Genomic DNA, 24,358 nt, shown 5'->3' with positions numbered 1-24,358 from the left:
TTAATCTGTTCTTATTGTTTATATTGCTTCATATTGGTTCATATTGGTTCATATTTGTTCATATTGCTTCATATTGGTTCATATTAGTTCATATTGCTTCATTTGATTTCCGTGACTTCACGTTTCGCGAAGGCTTTCACGTTTTGCGATGACCTTCACGTTCTAGTCTTTGTATAATGTTATCTTCACTTCAGTACCAGTTTTAGTTCTTGGACTTTTTGACAAGGTATATCTTCGCCTCTGGCTGATTCTATTTATTTTGTATAATCGTGAACCGGAAAAGTAAATTGTTTGTGTTTTATAATAGGACGTGAGTGCATCTCTTTCAAAGCAGTACCCTCAATTGTACAAGGAAGGAATAAGAAATACTTCTTCAAATGGAGAGTTGTAGTGGCCTTGGCTGTGTTTTAAGTTTGGCCTTCCCTTATGATCACCAGATGGTTCAGGAAATGCATGCAAATAAAACATATATTAGTAGCAGTATAGGGTTGGTGGAGGTTGGTACTACCTAGCTTAATCCAGAGGATTCGAGGAGATTTGCAATGGCACGGCTTCCTCGAGAGGGATTTAAACATACAGGTTTTGCATTTGATTCACCCGGTTACGAATCCTTCTTTGCATCCCAAGCCGGTGAGCTTGCACCTCTCAAGGCATGTGATGTTGCCAGAAGAGCCAGCATGAGAGGAAGGAAACAACTTCTTTTGTATATTAGTTTCATTCTTTTAGGAGTACAGTCTTCAGGAAAAAGATGTATACTCTTACAGATATAGTATGTTCCAATAACTTACAAAATCATTGTTGAAATTTTAGACAATTTTCTTATTGAATTGTGATTTCTGTTAAAGATGAATGTAACAAATATCAGTTTCAAATAAAGCGTTGTGGTGGGTTCCTATAGATTTTGATTTATATATATTATTTAGATGATCGATGAAATGAATAGTCGTTTAAATACGGCAAATAAACCATTGTGAAAGAAAATAAAATACATATATTAAAAAGTGTGAAGATCTTCTGAAATGGAAATGAGATCCTGATCGAATCTGTCGGATTTCAAGATTGAATTTCATATAATGTCAAAATATAGCATTATCTACATTTTTCATATAATGTCAAATGACAGCCTAAAATTGTTGAAAAATAACGCTCGTCACAAACTCGTAAATCTAAGTCTCAAAATATTTATTTTCCAACTAAGGCATGGATTGCCAGAAGAAGAAGGCACCCACTGACATTCCAAAGAAGGTAGATATTTTCACCATCTTCTTCCTTTTGCAAGCCCTAATTGACCTTGTTTCTTCTGCTTTTGCCAAAGAGAGACCAACAAAACACATGATAAAGGAGATTATGTTATGATCAAGATCGAATACGGATAGAATTCTTCAATAATCAACTAGATCCTAGTACAGAAATGCTAGCCCTAACTAGCAATGCACGGGATTGAAGCTGCAAGCAAGAAGACATTATGATAAGACAAATTAATCCGAAAATAACCTAGGAGAGATCAAAGATGAATCATTAGAAGAAGAAGATTCAATAAGCATTCACATGATTCTTAATTCGGATCGAGGGAGGGAGAGAGAGAGATCGACCTGAAGAAGTTATTGACTTACAAATTAGGGCTCATTGACCGTCTAGGCCTTCGCGAAACGTGAAGCTCTTCGTGAAACGTGAAAGCCTTCGCGAAACGTGAAGTCGCGAAAATCAAATGAATCTTCCCTGAAACGGAACCGAATCAGAGTATCATCAACTGCAAACATATCATCGACAAGATGAACAACCAAGATAAACAATAAAAAAATCTCATGATTTAGGGTTTAAAGATGAACACAATGGAAATAATAATATAAATCGATCCAATCACCTGATATTAGAACGAGTTTTCGTCGTCGATCTGTATAATGTGTTCGTTTAGGTTTAGGGTTCCTCCGCCGCCGTGCCACCGTGCCGTCAAGAGAAGAGAGAGACGAGAGGGAAGAGAGAGAGAAAGAAAATGACGAAATGAAAAAATTTAAGTATTTATATAAAAAAAATTCCCTTCGCGTTACGCGAAAAGGGTATTTTCGTCCAAAAAAAATAAAGTGGTTACCAGAGCAATAAAAATTATCAGGTCACAACAGATGTAAATATATACTTCTTTAGGGTCATTTCGTCCAATTTCCCCTGACCAATATCTCTATTTTTATACTTTTTTTATTAGCAGATAAATGAAAAATATGAGATTTTTGTTGGTAAATTTTGTTAAATTTAGAACTCTTCTAAAATTTTGTCATTTTAAGAATTATACCTACTCTATTTTGTTATGGAATGAATGTCAATTTTAGGTATAAATTTGGATAAAAGTGTCAAATTTGTTTTTAAAGTTGTAAAATTCTATTTAGGTATAAAAACTTAAATATGAATTTCTTCAGTAAAATTCAATCTTCTCCCGGGGTTTCTCGTTTTTTCCGATTGCATCTCTCTCATCTTATCATCATCAAACAGACGGTCACAGTTTCCTCCCCAATTTCTTAACTAAGAGCTAACAGTTTCTCATCTCATTTAACTTTGTATCGAAGGAGGTAACATCGTCAAAATTGAACTGCTCGATTGTGGCCTTCAAGCTCAGATTGGTTGTCGTAATCGTCATTCTCGCCGTAAACCTCATTTTCCATCAGATCGCGGTAACAGGCGGCGGATGCGATACAGAGGCAAGCTCCGCATGGATACGTCAAGAAAGGCAACTCCGATGTTCAATTAACTAAACAAAGCATCAGGTACATTTTATTTAACCTTCACCCCATTTTAGGTTAGCAGTATTGTTGTGTTTGCCACTATGATATAATCTCTCGCTCTTTGATATTACGCCGGAAAACCATCATTCAAAAACTTTCTTTTGAATTGCGAGCAACATTCTTCTTCTTGTTTTTTTCTCTATTGATCAAATTAGCTACGTACATATTTCGATTCTACACCTTAATTACTGTCTCTAGCTGGCTGATCAATCAATGATGAATCATCCCATCTCGTAACCAAAATCCAACAGTCTAATCTTCAAGACATCTATAAGCTATCATTCAATTACTTGAGAGCCATTGTTGAACTCTAATCAAGAAATCAAAACAAGAATACAAGAAAGAAAGAACAATTGTGTTATTGATAGATGAAAACCCAATATCTTGGTTACATTACAAATTTTAGAATTGGGGATCGGGACATATCCTGATCCTCATAGTAAAAATACAGGTTGTTTATTATAAAATATGTGAGGAGATGTGTTGTTTGACTGAAATGAAAGTAAAATCTTGAGATGAGAGGTCGGTTGAGATTGGTGGATAAAAATGTAAAAGGAGATGGTTGGTTAGTCGAAGTAAGAATGCCACACGATGAGAGGTCGATTGGAGATTGGTGGGCCAGAGAGAGAGTAAGAGTAAGAGAGATTGGTAATGCACTAAAGTGAAATTGTAAGGTCATGATATGAAAGGTCCGATTAGGTGGATAAATGTGGAATGAGAATGTTGATCAATCAAAGTGAGGATATAAGCAAATTGGGGTGTTTATTATAAAATATGTGAGAAGATGGGTTGTTTGACTAAAATGAAAATAAAAATCTCGAGATGAGAGGTCGATTGAGATTGGTGAATAAAAATGTGGAATGAGATGGTTGGTTAGTCGAAGTGAGAATGTCGCACGATGAGAGGATGATTGGAGATTGATGAACCAAAGTGAGAGTAAAAGAGATTGATAATGAACTAAAGTAAAAGTGTAAGGTCACTATATGAAAGATCCGATTAGGTGGATAAATGTGGAATGAGATGGTTGGTCAGTCAAAGTGATGATAAGTAAGTCATGTTATTTACTGTAAAATATGTGAGGAGGTGAGTTGTTTGGCCGAAATGAAAGTAAAGTCTTGAGATGAGAGGTCAATTGAAATTGGTAGATAAAAATATGGAATGAGATTGTTGGTTAATCGAAGTAAGTAAGGTCACGCAATAAGAGGTCGATTAGGGGACTAATGGACCAAAGTGAGGGTATAATAGATTAGTAATGTTGGAGATGAGTTGATTTGACTGAAATGAAAGTGTAATGTCACGATATGAAAGGTCGATTATGATGGATAACCGTGGAATGAAATATTTAGTTAGCCAAAGTGTGGATAAAAAAATCAGGTTGTATATTGTAAAATTTGTGAGGAGATGAGTCACGAGATAAGAGGTCGGTTGAGGATTGATGGTCACAGTGAATGTAAAAGAGATTAATAATGTCAGAGATGGTTGATTTGACTGAAGTGAAAGTATAAAGTCACATATGAGAGGTCGATTATTGGAGTGAATAAATGTGGAATGAGATGGATAGTTAACCGGAGTGAGGATAAGAAAGTCGGGTTGTATATTGTAAATATGTTAGAAGATAAGTTGTTTGACGAAATAAAAATAAGGTCCCGAGATGAATGATTGATTGTGAATTGGTGGATAAATTTGAAATGAGATGGTTAATTAGTCAAAGTGAAAGTAGGATAACAAGATAAGATGTCGATTATGGCGGATAAATGTAGAATGAGATGGTTAGTTAGTTGAAGTGTTTAAAGTCACAAAATGAGAGGTTGATTGAGCATTGATGTGCTAAAGTGAGGGTAAAAAAGAGTTGATAATGTTTGAAATTTTTTATTTAACTAAAGTGAAAGTGTAAGATCGAACAAATGGGTGAAAAAATAAATTATTTGAATGAATTAAAAAAGATGTTGAATGAGTGTGTTTTATTTTTTATTATATATATTGAATATATATTTTAAAATTAATTTTATTAATTTTCTTATATTTAAATGATGGGTCTAAATTAAAAAGATAAGATTAGGAACACGTGGCATATCTCTTCCTTCTTCTTCTTCATTCACCCTAATCCATCATCCAGGGCAGGTAGCGGCAAAAGCCCTAACCAGGCCTTTCTTCCTCAGCCAGCCAGCCAGCCATATCTTTCGAATCCTGCAATCAATCTTCATTCAGAGAAATGAAAGTTAATCGATTAAAAGAAGAAGAAGAAGAAGAAGCGAAAGGACCGGTTAGTGTGAGTCTGAATAATAATAATAATAATAATCTTTCAGAGAATCGCCTCCTAACCATTGCCACTGACGATAAGCACCTCACTGATATATTTCACAACATCAAGGCTTCTAAAACCCCTGTAAGTATTCAATCTTTTTTCCATCTCAATTACAATCTTAAACTTCTTTTATGTCTTCTTCAAATCTTCCTTATTTTGAAACCCATGTTTGTTTGCAGGCTGTAATCAATTACGGTGCTTCCTGGTATGTATGTATGTATGTATGTATGTATGAATGTTTACATTCTTTGCACTAACTAAGATTGCTCAAGATTCTACTTTTACTTTGAACAATAATAACCCAATTCTAAACTGTTTGTTGATCTTAAACTGTTGATTCATCTTTTGTGTGTGATATTTAGGTGTCAAGTTTGCAGCCAGATTCTACCTTCATTTAGTGAACTAAGCAAAAAGTTTTCAAAGCTTTCATTTGTATATGCTGATATAGACCAGTGCCCAGAAACAACTCAACATATTCGATACACCCCGTCTTTTCATTTCTATAGTCGTGATGGCGAAAGAGTTGACGAGATGATTGGAGCTGGAGTCGAGCGTCTACATGACCGATTATGGCTGCACTCTTCTTAAACAACACTGATACATGTGCGTTGTTGAAAGTAAAACAACACTCTTCTTTCATAGCAAATGTCATGAGTAGTTTAATAAATTATGGATTTAGGATTGATTTGGTGTTGTAACTAATTGATGAATAAACACAAACAACAACAAATTCAAAGATTTCATCTTTTAGAAGAATGTAAACCATTTCAAGTTGTGGTAACACTACCCTATATAGACCATATAAAATTCATTATGTATGTCACCTCTTAATGTGGTTTTAATATTACTCAACATAAGCAAAATAAAAGAGAGCCCATTGTCACGGCCATTCAAATGGGTTGAAGATGTTAAGCCCACAATGTGGATTCTCTAAAAGTTTTTAGGTTTGTGTAGCATTTTCTATTTTGTGAAACTCTCTAAAATTTTCTAAGAGTTCCTTATTTTAAGTAGGTTATGAAACTCTCTAGAATTTTGTAGGAGTTCATAGTTCTATGTAAGGTCATGAAACTCTTTAAATTTTCTAAGAGTTCATAGTTTTATGTAAGGTGATGAAACTCTCTAAATTCTCTAAAAGTTTCTAAAGTATGTAGATATGAGAAATCTTTAGAATTCTCTAAGAGTTCTCAAGCATAGATAATTAGTAGAATTTTATAGAAGATTCTAGAAATTCTTGGGTTTAAGTTAGGTAATAGAAGAGTCTAGAAAATCCTAGATCAAGAAGAATCTCGAATGATCCATCCACTTGTATATAAATAAGTTTTGGTCATAAACCAAGCACCACACTTGTATAAACAAGATATTCTTCAAACTCTTTCTCTCTCTTGCATCTTTAGAAAGGCTGACTAGCTAGTATTGTTGCAATCTAGATCGGTAACCGAGTTTTTGCCCGTGACATCACTTCAAAATATGGTTTTATTGGTCTAGTAATTTAGGAACCATGAAGCATTCAAACCGTTCAACCGATATACCAACCCAATCCGAATACAAAATTTGAATTTCCAATTTGTCGATTATTGGGTCGGATTATAAAAATTTCCAATTACTTTTAAGTTAAAAAAAATTATAGGTATTTCCAATTGAAATTTAACTTAGTGTTTTTTTTTTCCTAGTAATGTCAAATATGTGTATTTTTCTTCTTTGTAGGTTTTTTCTATTGATTTTTACGAATTTCTTATAATTATGTAACATAACTTTTTTCGGTGTAACCAATGACAAATTTCACTATCACCATGATTGATTTTTCCAGTATTTATAATAATCATAAAAAAAATTAATTTTTTATTAAAAATAATATAATTTGAATAATTCAATTTAATATTTTTTTTAATATTTTACTTAATATGTTTATATTTTATACTGATTTATGATTTTACTTCTTATTTTTTATAAACTAATTTATCCAATAAACGAAATTCAATTACTTTTAAGTTAAAAAAAATTATAGGTATTTTTTTTATGTATAACAATTAAAATGATGTCAATAATTTTAATTCTTATTTATCTAATAGTAACCATAATTTGTGAAATATTTTTTATTTTAATTCTTTAATTGTTTAAACAAAAATTTTGACCGAAAAAAGCCAAACTGATAGGGGAATTTGACGAGATGATCTACAAATGGACTAAAATGGCCGGTGACCAACACATAATTTTAAATGCGCTTGTGACTACCTCATATTTTTTAACAAAATTACCCCATTACGAGACACAACCGAATGCCATATAAAAAGTCCACAATCGCGAGACACAGCCGACATTCGCGAGACGCAATTTTTTTTAATTTTTTTTTGAAAAAATGTGTGTCACAATTGCCGGTTGGGTTGGGTCTCGCGACATGAACAATTTCGTCAAAAAATATGAAATGATCACCAACGAATTTAAAATTATGCACTAGTCACCGACTCATTTACACCTATTATGAGGGTCATTTCGTCAAATTTTTCAACTGATGCATGCGTAAAAAAAAAAAACAATTTATTTTAGTCAAAAGTACAATCTAATAAAATAAAAATATTTAGATAATTTATATAATCCTAATCCAATTAGAATTTAATCCAAATTAGTATTTCGAATTTGAATCGATTTAAATTACAAATTAATCTTTTAAATGTACCTCCACACATAGAGAATTAATTCTCAATTCTCATTGTCACATGTTTGGTCTATTTGGTATGAAAAATAAGGTAAAAAATAAACAAGAAAGTGTTATCAAAATTTCACAGGACAATCAATTTAGTTTACAATTTCACACAAAAATAGTTGATTGAAAATCACATTTCACATATATACATACACTATTTGAAAGGCAAAATTGGAGATGAAATTTGACAATAAATAATAGATGGTATTTGGTAAGAAAAAAATATAATAATTATTCAAGTCGGATCAAATAAAAAATATAAAATGGATTTTCATGGGGTTGTAATAGGACTGTGGGTTTCAATATCTACATGACGAATACCTGGGACTATTTCCTGAATTTCTTTCTCAAGTCTATCAACTTCATTCCCTATGGCCGTGGCAACTTCTTTTGCAACTTCTTTCGCAGCTTCTTTAGCAACTTCTTCAGCTGCAATAATAATAATAATTCATTATATATTATTATTCATTCATTTCTCATCGCATTTCATCGCATCTCATACCATAGTTTGACATTATCTTAAGTAACAAAGCATCATCCTTCTCCTTCGATGCTTCTCGAAACTGCCATTACAATTATATAATGTTAATAATAATAAAACAAAACAAATTGTAGATTTTTTCGAATTGTAAATATCGAACCTGACTAGCCCACTCTTCACGCCTGTTAAGGTAGTTCTGCAACAAAGCATCATCCTTCTCCTTCGATGCTTCTCGAAACTGCCATTACAATTATATAATGTTAATAATAATAAAACAAAACAAATTGTAGATTTTTTCGAATTGTAAATATCGAACCTGACTATCCCACCCTTCACGCCTGTTAAGGTAGTTCTGCACTAGCACCTCGCCATTGAAATCGCCATTGAAATCTGATACAACCAACTTTCCAATCAATTATTTGTAAATAGTTGGAAATAATTTTGAATAACTTATATATTACCTATTTCTGCTTTAAATCTGAAAACCCCAGGCCCTATCACCTCACTTTTACAATCATAAATAGCATCAACAACCTATACAACAAACAATATTCGGTTATCATACTCGGCGGTAGGGCATTTTAAAATTAGAAATAGGTATAACTAATTATTACCGGGTCATTTCTAAGAAAATTAAGAACTTTTTTCATGTCATGATCATCCATTGCTCTACCAATTAAAGCATGCCTATTCCTCTGAAAAAGAAATATCGCCACCTGCAAAACACCCCCACATAAATAACTAATAAAAATAAAATTAGAAAAAGAAGCATGTCGCTCACCATGCCAAGGAGATTTCCAACCACAATTGAACCAATGGGATCATATATCGGATTTCCAGTGATATTAACAGCCACCAGTGATGCACCTGCAATAAGAAGTCCAGTAACTGCTGCACCATCCTGCCATCACAATATTCAAATCAAACAAGACACATATTAGTTATTTTCAGATTTTCTTATTCGGAACAACGACGCAAATCATCGGTTAAACATCGGAATTCGCAACCTCGGAATATTTTCATAAACTATTTATTACCTCTGTCATGACAGCTACAGAAGTAGGGTCATGACCACGCCAGACATAATCTCTCACTGTCATTCCTTCAGCAGCAGCACCTTTCCTCACAGCATCAATGGCTACCACAAGAGAAGCACCTATTTTTTTTTTATAAAATCATTAAAAGATTCAAAATAGAACACCACTTAGTGAAAGGCGAACATATCGAGGGAGAGAAGAAATTCAAGAAACAGAAATGCCATGATCTTTCAAACATCTTAAATCAATACCTTCAATGACAAAAGAACCACCAAGCACCAAGGCTGCATATTTAATATTCTCTGGGGGCTGAAAAATGGATATAGAAATTAATAACCTCTTAAATAGTTGTGGATATATAGGATGGTGAAGTTCAGTTCAAGTTTACTACCAATGTGGTCCACAAGTTTTGTACTCCATGCACAATTGTAGCACCAGAACCAAGACAAAAGATACCAACAGCAGATGTTAAGGACCATACAAATCTTTCCTTTGAATAGCCATAGCTGAAAACATAAAAAAATGTGATAATATAATGAAGAGGTTTCAGCTATTATATAGATTTAAGAGAGAAAATGCATCAGTCTAGTGTGATAAGCTGATATCAGTCCAGCAAATTCATCGTTTAATTTTTTACTACGGTTAATAATATAATGCTTGAATTTTGGCTATTTATCAAAACTATAAATGGTATCCATGAAGATAAGATTTGAAGAACTGAATGCTTTTTTCAGATAATACAATGATAATAAAAGAAAAGCATAATTAAGAAACATTACTGTGTGGTAGACTTACGGATGGATAGCATCTGGGGCACGTTTGGAACTAATGAGTCCATAAGCAAGAAGTGCCTACAAGCAAACAGAAATTAGAGAGTTCATAGGAAACCATACTTTATTCAAGCACATTTGACGTAGTATACAAAGAAGAATGAATATGTCAGAAGAAGATGACAAAAATAAGATATGTAAATGTCAGAAATCAACTAAAGTGTCACACCTGATTTGCAAAGTCGGCAACTGAATGTACAACTTCAGCCAGCATTACATGGCTTGAGGTTGTTAACCAGACCCCGAACTTAAGAGAGAAAACAAGGAAATTGCAGCATAAGGCTGTTGTTACTGCTCGCTGACTGGTTTAGATTCATAGAATAAAGAAGAAATTAAAAAGTGGCTAATTAATAATGTCAAAGATAAATAACATGTTTCCAGGAAATTCTGAACAAAATAACAAAACTAAGAAACTTTTGTAGCAGCTTCAATCCAATTGCAATTGAAAAGGGCAGATATTAAAATAAACAAATAATAATAATCAGAAACAGAAATAGAGGATTGAGGACTATTTTTCCTTAACAATGACCTAAAAATGTTTGACCAGCTATGGTTGCCTTGAAATATCTTTTGCATAGGACTAAAATTAATGTATACAGTAAGTGTTTCAATAATACGAATCAGTTTTACAACAATACAATGTCTCTTTCTTCATATTCTTCCTATTGCTTCTTGATGATGATCTGGGTCACATAAAGTCACTATGACCTGTCCTAATCATCACAAGATATTACAGTTTGTAATTAGATATGACTAAGAAATACACAACTTGTAGACCAAGCTTCTCCACACAAGTACTTCCTCTTTCCTTCAACACTTGACCACTCACTTGACAATCAAGTCTTTTATCTTCATTTATATGATAGTGGGTTCAAGAGACACACAAGTATTCAAAGGGTACATAATTTATTCATTATATACAGAATAAATATCACAAATTTCTAGGACTTTATTTTCATCTAAATATTGGTTACAATCTAGGACTTCTATTCTCAACTATGCATGACAATAAGTATAAATTGACATATTGGAGAGAATCGCATCAAATAAAAACCAAATTTTATGGTAGTAACTTACTTAGGAATTAGGATGGGTGTAAAATGAGGCAAATACATAGCATATCAAGTTTGTGAAAGATCAAATTTGATGCACACATGTTGTAATAACCTCCATATAGGGAAATTATTTTTAGTTTTAAATAAAACTTTGGCATCAATTCTCTTTCAGGTCATAAATCCTATACCATTTTTTAAGAAATCGGCTGATTATGTATCTGTGGAAAACATAATGAGCAACTGTAAGTAAATAAGATAAATGCAAATTATTGTAGATGGACCTTCTTATAGGCTTCCACAAGAACTTTATGCCTCATTCCTCACATTAAATTGTGAGATTTTTCTACCAAACAACAATGCTTATTTTGCCACAAGGTCATCCAGGTCACTGTCCGTCCTCATTCACACTATGTTCCTTAACCACAGATCTATGATTAAGTCACAAGATGAAATCACTATGATTGCCCCCTCCTTGTTCTCAAACTGGTGACCAGATATTGCTTCACTAATCCTTATACCAATACAGGATCAAATAACACAAATACAATGATTAGCCATTGCATGAACCATAAAAGAACCAGGGTCTGGACTTTTGTTTCTTAAACTGATTATTTATCTAGGCATCCTACGATTGAGAAGTTGTTTCATTTGAACTGAATATCTAATCTCTCCTTCACCAACAAAGTTAATGAAAAAGATCAAGAAGCAAGATGCACATGAAGAACACAAGCTTTGTAGATTAGGTTTCAACCTGTAAACATCTAATGGTAACGTATTTGATGCCAATCTCTCCAATATGAAGAACACAAGCTTTGCATATAAGTGATCCTACTGAGTAGACTATGTAGTTTACTTGCAATGCCACACGAAATGGAACAATAATAAACATCACGCTAGAAGTACCTGTGATCTTCGGGCTCTAGCTTCTTTAGTTTCTTCGATCTGGTGAATAAACCTGCAGATGAAAGTCATGAATAAAAAAAACTGATAATACAGCAGCTACCTCAAACTCAAAATGCAAACAAAGAAATAAAGAAAAAGAACTTACTCCGCCGAAAAGAATATTGATGATTAGAATCAGAAGAAACTGAAGCCAGAGGAACGAAGATTGTCCGGTTGAAATTAATAGGGACAAAACTCCCCGGTGTCAATGGAGAAAGAAATAACACACGACGACCTCCTCCTCCGGTGAAGTGGTTAGAAGAATAGAATTGAGAGGAACAGTCATGAGTGACATTTTTCCTGTCCTGACCTAAAGAGGAGGAGAGAGATGTGGAAGCGAGAGGAGATAGAGTGAAGCGTCGGCGAAGGCGAGGAAGAAGGTGAGAGGATAACATCAGCAAGGAGGCGAACGAGATGCTCTTCGTCTGCATGCTCTAGTGGTGTATATATGATCAGAGAAACATTAGTGCGGCATATGGAGATAAGAATTTGAGGAATTCCTTGTCAAAAGTGATGGATGAGGTTTTAGATTCAGATGGAGCCATGTTGAATGAAGGAGTAAATCACCTTGAAGATGATGGAGGAATCCAGTTCAATCCAGTCCAGTCAATCTAGGTTTTCCACTGTACAGAGGAGAAGAAGAAGAAGAATGGTTACTTCTTTCTTCCCTGTTTTGCAAAATATCTCAAGCTACTTAGGTCTGTGTTTTGTTATAAGATCTCACCATTTTTATTTTAATATAATATAATCTGAATTTTTTTTTTCTTTCAATTTTATATTTAGAGTTTATAAAAATTTAATGATTATACAAAAATAAACTAAATTTATATTTGTAAATTATAAATCAGGTTAAAAGTAGGGGTAGGTCGGTACAGCATACCTTAATGTTTTATTCATACCTTATATCTTACTGAAAATTTTGGTATACAAAAAATCTATACATTTATCTTACCTTGATTTTGGTATACCTTAATTTCGTATAAAAAAATTCATACTTTACCTTATCTTAATTTCGGTATACCTTAATTTCGGTACGGTATTGATATTATAATTTTGATACCTAAAAAATGTATTAATTCAAAAAAAATCAATTTCATTGGTAAGGTGGTAAGGTAAAAAGGTAAAGATTTAATATATTAAATAATATTTCAGTAAAATTATATTTTGATATTATTCAAAAAAATTATATTTATATAATTAAATCAGTATCAAATTTATTTAATTATTTCCTTATAAGTATTATATATATATATTATATATTTAAATTTATAAATACTATTTCAGTATTTTGGTATATCTCGATATACCAACATTTTAAAAATTTCATACTTTTACCGTACTAATAATTTCGGTATTTATACCATCATACCTTACCTTTTTTTCGATATATCTTAAAAATTGATATTTTTAATATATTGCGGTACAATATTTTCGATATATCTATAATATCGGTAATTTTCCCCAACCCTAGTTAAAAGTCATCTCAAGTAGTATTATGTTTTATTTTGTCATATTTCAGTAGATTTGACAAATGAAAATTAGTTTGATAAAGAAATTATAAAGTTAAATTTGAGTTGGATGAGGTCAAGAAATAAAAAGGGGAAGAAATGTCATTTTCACTCTCACTATTTTTCTAATTTTATATAGATTAGATAAAAGTAGTAACCAAATATGTTTTAGATGGTTATAAAAGTTCAAATTTATGAATTCATAGGTGCTAAGCTATTGTATTCTACTCACCATAAAAATTTCATATTAACTATATTTTAAAGAGTTTTAATGAAATAAAAATAAAAATCATTCATATAAACAAATTTTAAAAAGTGTTTGGTAAAAAGTATGAAAATTAGTTCTTCCCCTTTAAAGACTATTAAAAATATTATTTTGAACTTGTTGACAAATATATTGGGTCAAAACCACCCTTCTTTGGGATTTACCTATTATTATATTTTTTTAAAATTCACTTTTGTTTTTGGTACTTTTATTAGTATTTTTTATCTAAAAAAAAGTCAAATTTCAATTTAGAATAAAAACCATTAAATAACTTATATGATTCAAAAATCAACATATAACTAATACAAATAATATCAATATAAATTATATTTCAACAAAATAATCAATCTTAATTCCGATTTTAGTAAGATTCAAACTCATTTTTTTATATATTTTAGATAAGAATCTATAGTAAATTGATTAAACTACCTTCATCTTTTATCCAAATAAAATTACAATCTAACACCAACATAAATACCAATATACGAACTAAGAAGTGTATGAAAAAAAACTCTTTCTAATCCAAAATAAAATCAAATAAAATCAAAAAGCTCTTGAGTAACCTATGTTTTTCAGCTCTTTATGGTTTCCTTAAAAATTCAGTCAGGGTGGTGGGAAGAAGGCAGCCAATTCTATTTTAACTAACAATCATTTCAAAAGATAAATCTACAAAGTACATAAAATCATATAAAAACATTTGATGCATAAAGTAAGACCTTGTTTGATGTGGGATATTTGAGATTAATTTCAAATAATTCACTACATAATTAACAATAACATCATCGAAATCATTAACCAAAATCTTTTCTATTTTTCTAAAAAGAGCTTTATTTTTAATAACCTTAGATCAAACAAGACCTAAGACAATAAGGTAAAAAGAAAGAACCATGAAATTAAAGCTAAACAAAAATGATATTAATGATCCAATTTCACACCATAAAGTCAAGACAATGTAAAAGAATTCTGGGAAGAGTTGAACAAAAAATATAGAAGATATTAATGACCCTCCTTTGAATACATAAAGGCCTCAAAAATGATTTATGGAGTGACCTTTTCTTAATCCATACTATATATGTTACAAATACATGCAAATTGTTTTAATGCTAACCTAAATTAAATTATAATCTGTCTCAGGCACTTTTTATTATTATTATTATCAATAATCATAAGTGACCAACCTCAATGACTTGGCTGGCAAAGGTTGCTTAACGTTAATTACCAAATCGACCCTCTTTTCTAGTCCGCCTGCTAGAAAATCTGTCTACAATTTTTTTCTTCAATGGATCGCCACGAGTAACAATTTTCAGAGGATGAGCCTCCGTGTTGAAAACCCACTCATCTAGTGGAATCACCGAAGACGGTGAGAAAAGGAGATACAAATATTTCAGTGTTTCCGCAAGGAAAAAACTCTGCATCATGTTGTCTTTAATCCCAGTATTAACCTGAGTGGCATAAATGTAAATATCAAATAAAAACCGACTTTTAATCTTTTTTTTTTAAAAAGGATAGGGGACAGGACAGATTACATCTTTCAATCCGACATAGCCTGATTCAATACGCGAATTCTTCTCGAATGCTTGGAATATATTCCAGCCCCATTCTTGGTAGGTTTTATTTCCAGTCAAACGCCAGAGATAAAAGAGAGACTCCACAGTTTCTGGCCTCAAGATATTCCATGATGTACCCACACTCATATCCTACCATTTTCAAATAAGTCAAATATTGGGATCTTAAACATCAGATAAATCATAAATGCAAATAAATGACAAACCTGCCCTGCGTGAAAGAAATAGTTCTCTCCAGCCAATTTAGTCGGAGTTGACTGGTAGAAGTTATAGCATGTCCAGGCAAGCTGCATTGAAAGGGCAATAAATCAGAAGCTAAATGACTTATATTGAACCAAAATATAAACAAAAAATCACTTCCAATTTGAACTTTGACATTCGTTACTGTGACAAAATGTTAGTTTCCAAATAGGCGCTCACTCTATACTAAAATGAATTGCATGTATTTCCAAAATAAAATTTGAGGTCAGTTCAAGTATTTTCAACCAAATTCTAACTACAGAAGATGAAATCATGTATTTCAAGGGATTATAAGGAAAAAGGATTCTGAAACAGGAAAAATTGATGATAGAGAACACATTTCAAGAACAGAAAAAAAAGAAAAATCACGAATACCTCTTCAGCAAGAGTGAGAAACTTCTTAGATTCCTCCGGACCATAACCAAATGATCCTAATGCTAACATTCCTGGTGCAAAGCAAGCTAGTTCATCCATCTACAGATATTCAAGAAATTCAAGTAAAAAAACATATTTCCATAAAAATAAATCTAATTATGCTCAGTAGCCATCATTAACTCTGAGTATATCATTGTTACCTTGTCCTTGAGTGAATCCCCATTCTTCTCACAGATATAGGTAAAAGATGAAGGCGTAGTTTTTCTAACCAAAGTTAACAGACCTTTCATTGATTTCTCCCACATTTCCCTGTTTTAGTATCCCCACAAAGAGAGATTGTTACATTTAAAACTCAAGGAGACTCATCTGCAAGGTTATTTTGATGACTAAATCATGGAGAAAAGTAACAGAACTGACAGATATGCAATAACAGAATATTATATCAAGAAAAATAAAAGAATAAAACATCAAACACTATTTTCATGAATCACCTCCTAATGGTCATAATTCAATCTTTAAATGGCAACACGAGATTATTTTACTTCAAAATGTTAGGCTAACATGACTCCTTTTCTTGATCATAGCTGCAGTGTGATGAGGCCTAACAGAAGTACCCAATGGGGGACACATAGATGTGATAATGTCATCAGTCCACTATCAGAGTCGGGGAAAGACCGAAGACGTCATCCAGTTTGTTGCTGACATTTTTTTAATGGAGAGGAGTGCATGCTCTGTGTTCTTCTGTGTTTTTCGATGCAGATACTTCAGGTGAGGTTTAACCTTATTTTATTTCATTTTCTTTACTTCCTCATTTTGATTTTTCCTTTGATTATCTATGCATTTGTACTTTCGTGTTTGTGCTGTAGTTTAATGTAAAATTCAATGTTTCAAGAAAAAAGACTGCTGTATGATGAGAAACAATTGGAATAGGTTAATTTGTTCCTGGATGTAAAAAAGGATTGTCAGCACTTGTGGACATAACTTCAAATAGGTAAAGATAGACTAGTTTCATAGATAAGAACATGAATTGTAATTAGTAGTTAGTTTTTCTAGCTTAGAGAATGATCAGATGGAAAAACTATTATAGTGCTTAATTGGTGCATGCCACTTTAGTCGTGTGGTTTTCTGGGATTTAAGATTTGACACCCCCCCCCCCCCCCCCCCCCCCCTTTTCTACTACTTCACAACACTATGAATTGCGCAGACATGCCCAAGTACTATATTGATATATTGTTCAATATTCAAAAGACTAGCTGTGTCAGTAAAGATTAAAAAAATATATTCTTACCTATAATGGCTCACAGCAGTAGTTTGATTCCCTTGTATCCACGCCTTGAGTAAGTATTCATAAAAGCTGCAAACATCAAAATTCCTTTGTGAGGCAAAATCCCTGACTAACAATACATATGTAAGATAACAAACAGCATAAAATTCAAAATACAGGAAAGCCAATACCTGTCCCCCATGGCTCCAAATGTAATTGTTGAATAAGATGATGTACCACTCAAAGGATTAATATATATGGGAAGCAACCCATCAGCTGGAAAGGTTTTATTAAGTTGTTCAATAACATTCTCCACCTGAAACATTGATATAATTCAGTTACAACCATGGTAATTGACATCTATGGGACATATTATTTTATTTGCTTATCCATGCAATTTGCTAACGAGTCTTTCTAATTACAAATAAGTGGTTGAATTTGCAAATTGAATCTCGAAGGGCAGGCATTTTTGCTCCAACCAGCCTTTTTTGGTGCAAATGTGATGCTATTAATTTACCAACTAAATGATGTAAACAAAATGTGATGTTTTTTTGGTGAAAATGTGATGCTATTAATTTAACCAACATGTCTGAAATAGAGGTTTTGACCACTTACTTCCAAGGAACCCTAATCACACCAAACAACAATCACTGGTATTCTTGATGACCACTAAGCTACTACTTGCTACTTTGGTTGTTTGGGTTCCAGTGAAATGGAACACTACACCTTGATTTGAACAACCGAGTTTATGATATTTGCTATTGAAGTTGACTATGTGAGCAGAAATAATAATTGTTCATTAGGCTTTATGCTTTGTATTTTTCTGTTGTACTCTATTAGACACCTTCATTTTTCTTAAGAACATTTATATTCCATAGACAGAGAACTTTGATTAAATTCTTTGAAGTTTTAGCCAAATCATCACCCTCTTTTATTTCACATTATTGCTCATTGCCTAGAATTCCGTGAAAAGGGATTTTTCACTACCTGATCACACCATATGAACTGTCAAGATTACAGAAGTTATATAATCTGATTAACATGATGTTAAAATTTCATCTTGAGACGTAAAAAAGAAGCTCAATTTGGAAGGAATTTAGAAGAGATTGTATTACCTTCTTTTGATATTTTAGATCCCCCGTTCTTTGTGAAAGAGCAATAAATTCCAACTGCTCTGTGCCGGAATCTGCTAGGATACTGTCACCCTGATAAAGAGGGTCTAACTCAATTAAAAGTAATAAAAATTTAGATATCATCCTAGAAGTGCACAAGCTAACAATGACAAATCAAAGATAGATCACATTATCACAATGGTTAAGAAGAAGAGGTGAGAGAAAGAGGAATTCAAAAGTTAACGATCCAGGATTCCAGCAGATCACAACCGCTGCCTATCTTTATTTATTTCAATATTAAATTTATATAAATATTATATATATTTTATTTTTATAATTTTTAATAATTTGCGTATCCTAAACGTATAGTATCATATATTTTCAAAATTTTCCATATTGCCGTATCTGTATTGTATTTGATACGATACTCATATCCGTATCCGTGCAACATAGCTTCTAACCAATTTAGACCAGAAAAGGCAGGAATAAGTACAGTAGGAATAAGTACAGTTTGACTGAACTTTGATATATATTATATATTTCTAAGTATGGTGAGCTATTTTCAAAAGAAACCTCCAAGAATGCAAATACAGGGAGATACTAAAAATAGTATGAAATGGATTTTCTTGTGTGACTAAGATAAAGTATCTGCATCCCCTCTTCTAGCCTAGCGGCAACAAGAGGTGGATATCCCCAGCCTCCGTGAGGTCCTGGGTTCGAGCCCCTCATGCGGCAAGTTAGGTGTTTAACTTGCGGGGATTAATCGCACTCCAAAGGAGAAGCAAAACCCAGCGTTCTTAAAAAAAAAGTATCTGCAGCATGCAACTTACCCCAGTCCATCCAGGATTGTGTGGATTTCCATTTGCTAAGTTGATTGTATTATAAGGTATGCCAGATGGAGTATCCCATGCTGGCAATAACCTATCTGCAATGTCTTTAGCTTTGTCCAGAAACATTTTGTCTGATGAGAGATCATATGCACTTAAGAGTCCACCAACCACTCTGCTTAAAAAAACATGTGATTAATAAATTCTCGAAATACAGTCAGATATGCTTGATCACAAAGAGAGCAATTCTTGTGGAGCAAAATTCTTATCAGGCACATCAGGCAAAAACAAAGCAATAAAATCAAGACATGAAACCTTATGAAGAAACCTTATGGTCGTCTCAAAAACACTAGCATCATAATTCTTGTTGAAATCCAATGTGTTTGCAACCCACCTGCCATGAACATGTCGGATCAATACCAAGTAGGAAATAAAGAAGCATACAAATGAGTGTAATAATATAAGAGGAAACCACAGCAATAACATAATTTAAAGACTATTCTTCCCTCTCTTTTTTAATTATTGTACTTGATACATAATTCCATAGAAAGAAGAAGAGAAGAAAAACCTTAGAAAGAAGAAGAAATGACTTAGAAGAGAAGCCAAATCAATATTTAACATTAACATATTTTTAACAACATATCTACTAACATTTATAGTACCATATTTATAACTGTAAATAACTGCAATGTGATTACTAACTAATTACTACTACTAATTTACTTAATTATTAACTGCCTTTTACTATCAATTACATATCACATAATATTAAAACCCCGTTGGAGAAATCCTTGACCTCAAGAATTGGGTGGAGCTATACTACCACACATCTTTTGTCATTTACCTATGCCATATACCAAACCGAAGATACCCTGTAGAGGTTTCCATTTTCCCAATTGGAACATGTCGATAGCCAATGGAGAACTAACGTGCCAACAAAAATAGTTTAGAATCTCAGGTGTTTGCGCAAACCATGAATAGCTTGTCACAACATAAGTGAAGGAATAAATGAAAACACCATTTCATGTTTAGGTTGATCATAAGCATTTCTAAGATCAAAATCTTCGGTTGCATCTAAGACTTATAGATGGAGATGAGTTGGAGGATTGTCAAAATACAAAATTTGTAGAGTTCACATTTATTGAATTTGTGAATGACGATATCTTGGTAGGCAACACATTTTGATTTGTATGTATCCTTTATCGATTTGTGGATATCCTTCTTGTCAAAGTAGATATTCAATTTTTGCAATTGATATCCTATTTTTGGAAATATCTACAAAAAGGCATCCAACTGATTAAAAAAAGTTGAATAGTATGAAATGTTAACTCCAATACATTTTCTGTTAAAAAGAATAAATTCCTTAGAAGAGAAGTCAATCCAATCATTAAACCAATATTAAACATGAACATAATTTTACAAATGTATAGTAAGTACCATTTTTATAACTGTAAACTAACTGCTATGTAATAACTAACTAGGAACTACTAATTTAACTTATTGTCATTTACCATAGGATACATGTCACATATCATATTGCTATGTGTATACCAATAATGAATGACTGTGGAGTATTTTGAATATTCTCTAAAACACATGCTCAATGGCATGATATAAGAGCCATCCTAGAACTCACTTCCACAAACTATCACCAGTCATTGACTGGTTGACCCAATGAAGGTTGAACCACTAAGATAGCCCTTCAAATCATAAAAGATGTGTGAGCTCTCATCAAGATTGTGTTCAATTTGGCCACAGAAAACCAGGATACTCGAAATTCAATGATGGACTATGGATCTCACATTGTTGCACTTATAGGTGCATATCGTGACAGCCTATTGTTGTCTTAATCAACATAGTCTCACGTCACAATCGAGACTTTGGAATCATTAATCTTCATCTCGATTCCTGGTACCATGACCATCCCTCAACCTCACCTTACAGATCAGGTCTTTCCTTCCTAGTTTATCTTATGGGTTTAGCTGGAAGTAAGGGCATATTTGGGTAAATAGGAAGGTTAGACTCCATTTAGGTTAAGGACTATTTTATCTGCAGAAACTCAAAGTAGCAATCCCCCCAACTCGACTTCTCTAGTCCTAAGAGGGGAAAAATCTAACAATGACGATTCCTCTTGCCGTAATAAAATTGTTTCCCACAAATGGTGCATAATTGCCCAGATTCACAACACCCTACATCTCTCTTAATATGACCTTTATGTTGTGTTTGTCCAATTACTTGAGCTTCTTAAGATATGGCATATAGGATTAACAATAAACTCAAATTTGAGAATTTCTCTAGCAATTTTGATCTTCAGAAAGAGTAAATACCTATCTACACTGGTAGGGATTCCCTTTAGAGGATAAACGCTAAAATGTAGATGGTATTGCTCTCTTATTAAAATGAGAATGAGTAATTGAGGGGGAAAGGGCATAAGCTCGTGAGTTCTTTCAAAGGAAACAAAACTTACTCTCTCGCTCTTTGGAACTCCTCATCTAGGCCCATTATATATAATGTATCAAGAGAGTCTATTAGAGTTGCTCCAAGACCACCAAAGCTGTTAACACCGTTCTTTGTCTGAGGCTGCAGTGAAAAAATAAATCTTAGCTCATATAGGGTGAGAGATAAATGCAAATATACAGAAGAAATGCTACCAAGAGGACCTTAGATTGAGAAATATTATCAAATTGTACATTTAAATGCAATCTGTCTAGGAAGAAGATCCAAGACAGAATAAAGTCAGCACAAAGAGAAGTTGTCAAGTTTGACTTTCAGTTGCAACCATTGGTTGGCGATACAACTGTTCACTGATTTGAAACCAAGCAGAAGATTTTAAACCGCTCAAAACAGTTCACGGAAAATTCTTTCAAATTCACAATTGTATATGTGGATATCAAAACCAAAGAAGGCAAGTGTTCCAAATAAATATCCTCAGTCAATGGCTATTACTCAACTCCAATAAATCAAGTCTTGGTGGTTTTACACATCATAGTCAAAACAAATCTACAACTTTTCTTACTAAGCACAAACAACTAATCTCACATCAATTTGAAAACTCATGAAGATAAGATTGATAAGAAATAGTCAAGTGAGCATAAATGAAAAGCATTGATAACCTCATGAAGATCAAGTGAGTGGCTAATTCACTAAAAATAACTTTATGCTTACACATGCAGTTTTGGAGAACTCAACAAGTGCTCACTAGAAAAAGTAATAAATGAATACATATAACTAGAATCACAATGCAAACCTGAAGCTCATCTTGGGCCCATGCATATTTTTCGTACGAACTCCAAGCATGACGCATGGCATCTTTTACTTTTTCTTTCCGTTCAATAGATATTGGATCTTCTGGAACCTCTTTTGTCTTAGGATGTCCGTTTTCGCTATTAACTTCCTTTGCATCAGAATTTCTTACATTATTTAAATCATCCATCTGCAACAGTGAGCCAAATTTGAGAAACCGAAGCATCAAATTGTCCCCACAACTGTGCTAATAATGCTCATTCAAGTTTGATAACCAGTTAGCAAGAGATTGTAAAGACTGCTACTTAATTTTTGTACAAAGGTCCAAGTTGTAATACAGTAAGCTATCTATCTACAACTTCCAACAAACAGTGCGGTATCCCAAAAAATGAGAGAACGTCTTATCCAAGTAGAGAACAGAAATCATTGTTCCAAAGTTAGCACTTACCTCAAAAAACGGTGAAGAAGAAAAATAAAGGAACCAGAGAATCAGGCCATTTTTTCTTCTAGTAAATAGCACAGAATTAAATCCAAACTAAGTCAACCCAATCATCTTCAACGAAATCTTATTATTTGAAACTAAGAATAGTTGGAAATCAAATAATGACCACTGTGGAGTTCTAAAAGTATGTTTATGCCAACCATTTAGTGGCTCAACAGCTATAACTCTAGCTCTTTAATTGAAAGATGTATAATTTCTCTTCTTGATATCCACTTAACCTTCTCCATAACGGGAAAATGGAGCTATAATCAAATAAAACTTCAATTTTGACGACACCCCAAAATTGAGTGCTTTACTAATTCCAGAAGAATACCACAAGATCCCTAAGACCATCTTGATAAGCACTGATCTGGTGCTCAAGCATACCAGAACCCATTAAATATACACAAAAACTTAACAGATTTATCATTTGCAAAAGAGGCAAGAAAAAAAACAGAATACATTTTACCATAATTTGTAACTTGAGTACTTCTCCAGTCAACTTAGCAATCTCTTCCTGCAAAAGGAAAAGAATTGTAAACAAGAAAGCCAGCAATAAAACATCCAAATTGCATAATGTGAACATTAGGTAGCTCCTTCACATATTTTGAATTAGACAAAAAAATGCCTTCACATATTTTGAATTAGAGTTACTTGCATCCACCAACTTAACAAATTGTTAAAGAAGAGTATTTAAGTGAAATCAACAATCTTGAAATCTCCATAGCACCTCCTACATGATTACGTCCAGAGAGAGACAAATTGTGGCACATCAACACCCCAGAATTCCCTCATATTTCGGATACAACAATGAATGATTCTGATATCAAATTTATCCCCAAACAATGTACTAGGTATCTATCATCTCTAACAGGTTCGATTTCCAAACAACCCGAAGAAGACCAAGAATTGCAGAAAAACAAAGAGAATATAGTAGATTTAATGGAAAAAAGAGGAGAAGATGAAGAAAGAATACCTCGTGCTCTTTAACAAGCGTTTGGCGATCCCAAATGAACAATGTGACACAGACAAAGGCTATGAATAACAACGCCAAACGCTTGGGTCGTTTGAGATAATACGCCGGATTGACGTATCTCCAGATGGTGGTTGAGGATCTACTCCTCGCCATAGCTGCTGCTTGTGTGATGAATTTGGCGTATAGACAACGCTAGAACCCTAGAAAAGAATATAATGAGAAAAGCAGCTAATAGGAAATCTTCTTAATCTCCATCTTCTTCTTCTTCTTATGTAATAGATCGGATGGATGTAAGATTTCTCAGAAGTCAAGTCTACGTAGAAGAAGAAGAAGATGTCTGGAGCTTACGACTAACATCAATGCCGGCAGATCAGCGT

At 33.0% G+C, this 24,358-nt stretch overlaps 3 protein-coding genes across 5 annotated transcripts; 1 reads left to right on the top strand and 2 right to left on the bottom strand.

The window, feature by feature from the left end:
* The first annotated feature begins 4,881 nt into the window (after window positions 1-4,881).
* On the top strand, window positions 4,882-5,865 carry LOC124932124 (thioredoxin-like 3-3). Its single transcript, XM_047472729.1, has 3 exons — window positions 4,882-5,160; window positions 5,259-5,284; window positions 5,442-5,865. The coding sequence occupies exons 1-3, from the start codon at window positions 4,987-4,989 to the stop codon at window positions 5,665-5,667; spliced, it is 426 nt and encodes a 141-aa protein (XP_047328685.1). The 5' UTR covers window positions 4,882-4,986; the 3' UTR covers window positions 5,668-5,865.
* A 2,037-nt stretch (window positions 5,866-7,902) lies between these two features.
* Window positions 7,903-12,826, bottom strand: LOC124932400 (metal tolerance protein C4). 3 transcript variants are annotated; one of them, XM_047473020.1, is made up of 15 exons: window positions 12,693-12,826; window positions 12,232-12,559; window positions 12,087-12,138; window positions 10,298-10,430; window positions 10,094-10,149; window positions 9,690-9,804; window positions 9,550-9,607; window positions 9,299-9,417; window positions 9,043-9,162; window positions 8,876-8,977; window positions 8,723-8,795; window positions 8,578-8,651; window positions 8,422-8,499; window positions 8,283-8,343; window positions 7,903-8,209 (listed from the first exon to the last, which is right to left on the bottom strand). In XM_047473020.1, the coding sequence occupies exons 2-15, from the start codon at window positions 12,554-12,556 to the stop codon at window positions 8,052-8,054; spliced, it is 1,524 nt and encodes a 507-aa protein (XP_047328976.1). In that variant the 5' UTR covers window positions 12,557-12,559; window positions 12,693-12,826; the 3' UTR covers window positions 7,903-8,051. The 3 variants fall into 3 exon arrangements, with proteins under 3 accessions (XP_047328976.1, XP_047328975.1, XP_047328977.1); XM_047473019.1 differs by having other exon boundaries at window positions 12,232-12,822; XM_047473021.1 differs by lacking the exon at window positions 8,422-8,499 and having other exon boundaries at window positions 12,232-12,822.
* Window positions 12,827-14,866: 2,040 nt separating this feature from the next.
* LOC124931038 (mannosyl-oligosaccharide 1,2-alpha-mannosidase MNS1) lies at window positions 14,867-24,358 on the bottom strand. Its single transcript, XM_047471427.1, has 14 exons — window positions 23,982-24,358; window positions 23,475-23,522; window positions 22,529-22,714; window positions 21,749-21,861; window positions 19,610-19,675; window positions 19,285-19,456; window positions 18,458-18,547; window positions 17,534-17,658; window positions 17,367-17,432; window positions 16,279-16,387; window positions 16,079-16,177; window positions 15,670-15,750; window positions 15,425-15,595; window positions 14,867-15,340 (listed from the first exon to the last, which is right to left on the bottom strand). Exons 1-14 carry the CDS (start codon window positions 24,132-24,134, stop codon window positions 15,110-15,112), a joined length of 1,710 nt encoding a protein of 569 aa, XP_047327383.1. The 5' UTR covers window positions 24,135-24,358; the 3' UTR covers window positions 14,867-15,109.

Source organism: Impatiens glandulifera, chromosome 3, assembly GCF_907164915.1.
Source record: "Impatiens glandulifera chromosome 3, dImpGla2.1, whole genome shotgun sequence".
Classification (NCBI taxonomy): Eukaryota; Viridiplantae; Streptophyta; class Magnoliopsida; order Ericales; family Balsaminaceae; genus Impatiens; species Impatiens glandulifera.
Note: the sequence above shows the minus strand (reverse complement) of the source record. Positions and strands in the feature narration are given on the sequence as shown.